This window comes from Euphorbia lathyris, chromosome 2 (genome assembly GCF_963576675.1).
Source record: "Euphorbia lathyris chromosome 2, ddEupLath1.1, whole genome shotgun sequence".
Classification (NCBI taxonomy): domain Eukaryota; kingdom Viridiplantae; phylum Streptophyta; class Magnoliopsida; order Malpighiales; family Euphorbiaceae; genus Euphorbia; species Euphorbia lathyris.
The window spans coordinates 45,866,334-45,874,626 of NC_088911.1; the positions used below are offsets into that span (position 1 = coordinate 45,866,334).

The following is an 8,293-nucleotide window of genomic DNA, read 5'->3' on the forward strand; positions in this document are numbered from 1 at the left end:
TTACAACGTTCCACTCCCGACATCAAGAAATAAAAAAACTTCCTACACATAAAGATGTTATTTATTTCATTTTCCTTTGTGTATGACATGTGGTTTGTTTTGAGTATGTTTTAAATGTGGCTTGTTTTAGTTTATGTATCTATTGGGCACTTTCATAGACTGTCAGTTGCATTCAGTTTTCTTTTATCTATTTTTATCTAATGAAGTTAAAGTTGATTCGGTTTTGATCACATAGACCTTAATGACCATGTAGTATTTGACCATTCACTGTTAGATTTAGGCTTATTAAAATCACAGAGTGGAGATTCAAAGCATCCTAAGGCTTAGATGTAATAAATCTAGATCTAATGGCGAAAGACCAAAGGTGCATATGAACATGGCTGAAGTTGATTTTTATAAACAAAAAATATAGATATAAAGTTTTCTACAACGATACTCATCTATTAACAAACATAGATACCAAAAGTAGAAATTCTAAAATGAATAGATCAAATTTAGATTGGAAATATGAAAATCGAAAACGAATAAATCAAATTTAGATTAGACCTACTCAACAATCGATAACAAAATCCCTAAATCTCTATCGAAATTTACGAGTTTTTATGCTATGGAGAATCGAAAAAGACCCAATTTAGATTGAAAACTACTCACCAATGGAAAACTACTCACCAATGGACCTGTATAACTCAATCACAGACTTTGGACCATAACAAAATCCCTATCGAAATTTAAGAATTTCTATGTCATGGTTTAAAATTTAGGAGCTATATAATGTTAATAATTTCAAAAGATTAACCACACTAACCAAAGATTGAATATGAGCCACCTATTCCAGTATCACATAGAGTCCTTTTTGAAACAGAAAAGCCTTTTATATCAATAATATAACAGAACCTCAAAATGCAGTGGTTAAAGACTCAACATACATTCTCATCAACTCTTTGAGAGTCTAGACTATTTGCAATTTACAGTAAATTTTTATAATATCAAATCATTCACGAGCTACAAGCACCAACTGTTTCCCAACATTGTGGCCCGAAAATATTCCTACTAAAGCTTTCGGAGCCGCCTCGAGGCCTTGTGCTACATCTTCTACGTACACAACCTTTCCCTCCTTGATGCTAGGGACAACCAATCCTAAGAACTTCGGATAAAGGTGATAGAAATCACTAGCCAGGAATCCTTCCATGCGGATTCGTTTCCCAATTACAGAGGTTAGATTGTATATACCTTCTGGGTTTTCAAGATTGTACTGAGATATCATTCCACACACCGCAATCCGACCTCGAATCCTCATGTTCAGGAGCACTGCATCTAGCATTTTCCCCCCTACATTCTCAAAGTATATATCTATGCCTACAGGAAAACACCTGCAATACAAATACAAGACACTCAAAGCTATCAATCACTAGATTCAAACATTGAACTCTTCGAACTTGACAGTGCCGAGAGCATAACTTAGAAGAAGGAAAAATGAAAGCTTAGTTAAACCATCCATTTTGTTTTCAGGAAATTGACAGAATTAAGTTCAAAAACGTTTTGATGAATTTTGGATATTTAAGCACTATCGGAAAGGGGGGAACCATGCTCTTTGAATATGCAGATAAAGAGTTGAGGTGAGATAAAGTAGAGCTTGAGAATGAAGGTTCAAATTTTAGACCTTTTTAGTGCTGCATTTAAGTCAGGCTCTTCCTTGTAATTGAAAGCCTCATCATAGCCAAACTTGTTCTTCAGCAGATCAACCTTTTGTGAAGATAATCAAAGGAAAAACACCATCAGCAAGAATCTTAAGGAAATGGGGAAAATGCTCCCTTGATAAACAACATTCTACCACAAACTAGCAAGAGAATAGTTTGTTAGAAACTAGTAGCTTGTTTATCGATGCGTATTTATATACTCAAATTTTAGATCTTTCAGGAAGCGAGGAATGCCCGAATTAACATGTAGTTTCAGTTAGGATAGAATAGAGTAAAAAACAAAGGAATGTAATGTTCCTATCATTTTCAAAAGTTAGAAGAGAGAATCTACTGCAATTAATCTTCAGATTAGAAGCAATGGATATGGTGGTTGGCTCACCTTTTCTTTAGAGCCAGCACTTCCAACAACATAGCAACCAGATAATTTTGCCAATTGCCCAACAATCTGACCAACTGCACCAGACGCTGCTGATACATAGACGTATTCTCCCTTTTTAGGAGAGCAAACCTCGTGAAAACCGGCGTACGCAGTCATACCAGGCATACCTGCCAACCATGAAACAGCAAGATCATGAGTTTTGGCAGTCAGATTCAGTAGTCATTTTCAGTTCTAATTTTCTCAAAACAAAATTTATACATTCTAAATGTATTAAACAACATATATTATTCAAAATGTACACAAAAAAATAGAACTGACCTAGAATTCCAGTGTAGTAGGAAAGGGGCAAATCGGTGTTCTCTATTTTAACCAAAAGCTGTGGTGATTCCATGAGACTGTACTCTTCCCACATCGTAAAACCCCATGCCAAATCTCCTTTCTTGTAATTGGGATGTGTAGACTCCAGAATTTTGACGACGCCATATCCACTAATTGGCTGCATAATTCAAAACATCCCAAATAAACAACTAGAAACAATCATAATCAGAACACCGAAACTGTTTAACCATGGTGGAATTGAAGAAATGAAATTGAATTCACATCAATTTGATCAGTACTGAAATTGCATTGAAGGAATCTCAAAACCCAACCTAGAAAACATAAACACGAAAAAACCCAGAAATCACAAACCTGTCCAGGATTGAAGGCAGAAACAAAGGAAGGAGTGTCAAGCTTGGACATGCGGCCACGCATGTAAGGATCACAAGACAAGTAAAGATTTTTGACCAAGACAGCATTTTGAGTCGATTCAGGGATCTCGAGCTTAAAAGAAGATGTGGCAATTTCCATGTCCGACTCTTTGGGAAACCCAGTGACATAATTTTTCAATAGCACCTGCTTGTTTCTGATTTCGTCGGCCATTGTGTAATGAAGTGATTGATTGTTAGCTAATGAGATGAAGAGGCAAAGGGGAGTTTATATGGATTCAGGGATTGGTGCTGGTCAAGTGGGAATGGAGGAGCTCTGGTCAAATTGGATTGCATCAAGAGCGGCAATAAAAATGTGAAAACGAATTGTAGGTTCTCTATCATATTCAGATTAGATTGTTTGCCCTTTTTGTTTCACTGGATTTACCGATTTAGGAAGGTGATCAATGGAATGGATGATTCTAGTATATTACAGACACTGGTTTGGGAAAATCCTTTATTCGTGAATTCCAAATTATATATGCTAGGAAAAATAAAATCACCGGGAAAAAAGCTTGTCGACATGTATATGTCATAATTCTGGTAAATATAATGTGTTATGAATATGAAACATAGTCTAGAAGTAGTGAGAAAATAAAGAAGAGTGACGCATTTGATGACATAATCTAAACAAGGAAATGAAAGAAGAAGTACCTGTAATGTGGACCAAAAGAAATAGGCATGATGTATTAAAATAGTGGGTTACTAAACCCAGCCACTAATTTATACTTCTAGCTCCGTGAATAGAACGAACTACTCTTTGCACTAAATGTGAAAAAACCCAAAACCTCTCAAGAACCCTATACGATTTTTGCTCAAATCCGGACAAATTAGTGAACCGAATCATGGATGGTGACAGAAACCGTAAAGGAAAAGCTAAAGTGGTAAGATTTACCGTTTTATTTCGTTGATTTTTACATCGAACTGAAATATGTGGGGGTTTTTTTGTATTCACCGGAATCGCAGTTGGGCGTATGAGAATCACGCCCGACCTGCGGTTCGAGCGTATGAGTATCACGCCCGACCAGTGGTGTGGGCGTGATAGCCACATGCCCGCACCAATGGTAGGGCGTGATACGCATACGCCCGAACCGCAGGTCGGGCGTGATTCTCATACGCCCGCACCACTGATCGGGCGTGATGTTCATACGCCCGACCAGTGTTCGGGCGTGATTCCCTTATGCCCAGTATATTTTTTTTATAAAAATTTACATTATTTAAAATTTTAGTAATTTAGTGTAATTTTATAATTTTAGTTTAATTTTAGTATAATATTAGCATAATTTTTACCATTTTATAAATTTAGTATAAATTTAGTATAATTTATTATAATTTTATAATTATAGTATAATTACAATTATTTACAATTATATAAATTTAGTAGTATTTTAGTATAAATTTAGTATAAATTTAGTATAATTTATTATAATTTTATAATTATAGTATAATTACAATTATTTACAATTATATTAATTTAGTAGTATTTTAGCATAATTTTATAAATTTAGTATAAATTACATTATTTACAATTTTATTAATTTAATGTAATTTTTTTTGTAGACGGAGCGGCCTACTAGGGGTGGGAAATCCATCCCGTCATCTGCTCGTCGTCTAGATATGGACGGGGAGGATGATACACCACGCCATACGAGATTCCGTGGTATTGATATATCCGGTCGTAGGTGTAGAAGGGCTGCGACGGACCAGTTGAGGAGGGGACCGATTGTGGAGCAGCCTGATATTGATGGATCGGAGGGGGCGACAGATTTTGATGACAGAGAGCCTGATAGCGATACTTTTGAGGACTACCTGGATGTGGCAGCCTGGGCAGTGCGACAGTCTGCAGTTGCACGTGATCGCGAGGTTGAGGATAGCGATGAGCAGCCGACCCAGCGCGTAGGAGGTCGTTTTGCGAGTACATGTATTTTTTTTATAATTTTAGTATAATTTGAGTATATTTTAGTATAATTTTAATATAATTTTAGTATAATTTTAGTATATTTTAGTACAATTTTAGTATATTAGTATATTTTAGTATAATTTTAGTATATTTTAGTATAATTTAGTATAATTTTAGTATTTTAGTATAACTTAGTATAATTTTATAACTTTCAGGGACAAGCAAACGTCTCAAAGCTAGTGAGGACGAGAACTGGCTAGTTACTGCACCGGTGGATGGTGGCCCCGTTGATGGTTCCGTGATTCCTAGTTTTCTAGGACATGTTGCCTCACGGATGTTGGGAGGAGAGATTCGGTCGTTTCTGACATGCTACAACAGATCATCAGCATGCCGAGATTTGTGTCAGTGGTTTTTTGGTGCGTCACCCGAGGTAAGAATAATATAGTGTGTCAACATTTATTGTAATTTGTATTTTTAACTATAAACATAACAAAAACATTCAGTAATTGTATAAATTGTATATGTGTCATTTTACAGCTGAGGGAGATGATCGAGAAGACTGGTTTGTCTCACCTTCCACATGCCATGTTTAAGAACCTCGACACTCCGCTATTGACTGCGTTCGTGGAGCGGTGGCAGCCCGATACGAACTCCTTCCACATGCCGTTCGGGGAGATGACTATCTAGCTGCATGATGTGTGGCAGATTCTTCGGATCCCGATCGACGGTCCGATGGTGTCCGATTCTCTCTCTACTGACGGGCTTCATGCCATGTGCATGATGATGTTTGGGGTGAGTCAGGCTGAGCTTCTGTTGCGGGGCTGACATTTATGGGGTGGTGGAGGTGTATTTGTTGGGGCTGTACACGGGTTTGTCACCGAGGGTAGGGATGACGCTACTCGGGCCACAACGTGGATGTGGCTTATGCTTGGATCCACTCTGTTTGTTGATAAGAGTGGAGATAGGATTAGGCCGGTCCATCTTGCTGAGGTTTACAGCGGTGTCAGCGGGGCAGCTGGACTATCATGGGGGTCTGCTACACTTGCCATGTTGTACCGACAGCTGGGGATAGCGAGCAGAGGAGACTGTTCAGGTATATGCGGATGTTTGACCCTACTGCAAGCATGGATATACGAGTATTTTTCGGTGTTCCGGCTGCATAGAGGAGCTCACTTGATCCCAGCTGACCATGCCCGTGCACTAAGATGGGAGGTCGGGGTACCATGCAAGACGACCGTCCGACTAGATACCATACGCGGGCAGCTGGACCGTATGACGGCGGCAGAGGTATTTTATAAAATTTTAGAATTAATTTAAGTATTATTTATAGTATATTATTATTTTTTATTGAGTATTATTTTTTTTCAGGTGACGTGGTTGCCTTATGGTCCTGTCCCCGATGATGATCGGCTTCGAGTGTCATACGCCGGTTGGATACGGTGTAGAGACATCGTCGAGCCGTATATGCCCGATCGAGCGCTGCGATAGGTCGGATATACTCAGCCTATCCCAGCTGAGCGTATTAGACCTGATAAAGCAGTACGACCATGGAGATCTGTAGCGTATAAGCTCACGCATTCCTTAGTCACAGTTGAGGATACCTGGCGGAGATTTCCATCGGCTCGGGGCATTGATCGGAGGAGATGCCGACCAGTTGGATACGATCCCACTGCCTGTGATCCTGCTTATATGGACTGGTATAGGCGATATTCGCATCCTCATCTCCTTCATGCACCACAGGCTGGACCGGTACATCATGCTCGCGCCAACAGCGAATTTGTAAGTTTATTATTATTTAATATTATTATTTAGTATTAATTTATATGTGTTTAATTTTTAATATTTATTTATTAATTTTTTTTTGCAGTGGGTTAGCTGGTTGTGGCGTGTCACCCAACTATCGGCTACCCACCGATCTGACGAGGATGCTCCACACATTAAGAGGGAGATGGATGAGTTTATGGATGCGTGGCGTCGGGCGAGCTGAATTTTTGTTGTAGAAATTCATACATTTTAACACTTTTGATATTATATTTACTCTTTTAAGTTTATAAATGTTTATGTTTATTTTAATTTTTATGTTTTTAAATTTTATTTGTTAAAGGGTAATACGAGTTAAAATGCCATAATGTTTATTAATTAACTTATATTATTTTTACTGATTTTAGGACTAAATTGTATGGTATTTTTAGGTTTTAAGTACAATTCTGTAGTTACGGGTTTAACGGCCTATTTACGGGTTTAACGGCCTATTTACGGGGTTAAAAAGCTATTTTTTTTGCCAATCCGACACGCGGGCGTGTGGCTATCACGCCTCACCGCGTGATCGGACGTGATAGACACACGTCTCACCGTGTGGTCGGACGTGACAGCCACCTGCCCGACCTTGCGGTGAGACGTGGGGCTATCACGCCCGACCACACGGTGAGGCGTGATATCTATACGCCCGACCGCGCGGTGAGGCGTGATGGCCACACGCCCGCGTGTCGAATTGGAAAAAAAAAACAGAAATTCCCCTCCCCAAAACCCATGAAAGGGCAATTTCGTCCTTTCACGGGGCTAGGGGTGGGAATTTGGGGCTGGGTTTAACAACACCCCTATGTTTTTGTTTTTGTTTTTTGTTTTTTTTGAGAAATATCATATTATACCAATTAGCTATCGACAACGGAACGTGATACATCATTTATATTAGTCTATTAAGTTTTGATTTCTCTCATCACATACAATTGATAGAACTTAACAGAATAATATGAATGACGTGTCGCGTTCCATTATCGAAACTTAAATTGACATCTTTTTTTAACGTTAAGCCTAAATTAATAATTCCTCAAGAATCATAAGTCTTTTTTAGTACATTGTCCCAAAGAAATAACAAATGAATCTTTTATTTGTCGGAAAATATTATTTTACGTTAATTAACAGAAAAATATATAAAGAAAGTGAATCAAATATTTTACCGTCTTGCATAAAAAAATAAAATATTTTCTTAACTTTTGAAATTCTACCTCATTCCTTATTACGCGTCTGAAAAATATTAGTAACTCACTACTTTTTTCCGTTTTTCGATGTTATAGCTAAATACTAGAAAATATTTTATTTTCTAGTAATTTTTTTCTTACCAAATATTTTTCAAAGCACAATATTTTTCCGACAAACAAATAAGGTATAACTAAAAATGTCATATTTTTTTTTGTAATTTTTAGTTATATCCAATATCATATTTTTTCTTACCAAATATTTTTCAAAGTACAAGAGAAAATTGCAAAAAAAAAAAATGTCATATTTTGAGATTACATGGGCTCGCGGATTGAGAATACGAATACCACACTTCAGTGTGTAACTAAACTTCTTTTGGCATGTTTTTTCTTTATTATTTTTTTTTATTTTTTATTTACCGTTTTTATAGTATTTTACTCGTATATTCTCTTCATTTCAAGTGTTGTATGACATTCTTTTTGGTGCTTTGTTTTTGTTGATTGGTTACTTTTTTTTTTAATGTTTGGCTTGATTGGGTTTTACTGTACTCAAATTTCTATCATTTTCGTTTAGAATTTCTTTATTTTTTATCATG

The 8,293-nt window shown here is 37.2% G+C and overlaps 1 protein-coding gene across 1 annotated transcript; it reads right to left on the minus strand.

Moving 5' to 3' along the window:
- Positions 1–850: 850 nt before the first annotated feature.
- LOC136218036 (2-alkenal reductase (NADP(+)-dependent)-like) lies at positions 851–3,245 on the minus strand. Its single transcript, XM_066004760.1, has 5 exons — positions 2,767–3,245; positions 2,395–2,572; positions 2,077–2,243; positions 1,661–1,743; positions 851–1,370 (listed from the first exon to the last, which is right to left on the minus strand). The coding sequence occupies exons 1-5, from the start codon at positions 2,995–2,997 to the stop codon at positions 992–994; spliced, it is 1,038 nt and encodes a 345-aa protein (XP_065860832.1). The 5' UTR covers positions 2,998–3,245; the 3' UTR covers positions 851–991.
- Positions 3,246–8,293: the final 5,048 nt, after the last annotated feature.

What these genes read in the sequence shown, in the direction of transcription:
- LOC136218036 (XM_066004760.1), bottom strand. Translation starts at nt 2,997, where the DNA reads ATGGCCGACGAAATCAGAAACAAGCAGGTGCTATTGAAAAATTATGTC. An exon ending in CTACTACACTGGAATTCTAG is followed by an intron (nt 2,244 to 2,394) that starts GTCAGTTCTATT and finishes CATGGTTGGCAG; the next exon opens with GTATGCCTGGTATGACTGCG. An exon ending in TTAAATGCAGCACTAAAAAG is followed by an intron (nt 1,371 to 1,660) that starts GTCTAAAATTTG and finishes TTTGTATTGCAG; the next exon opens with GTGTTTTCCTGTAGGCATAG.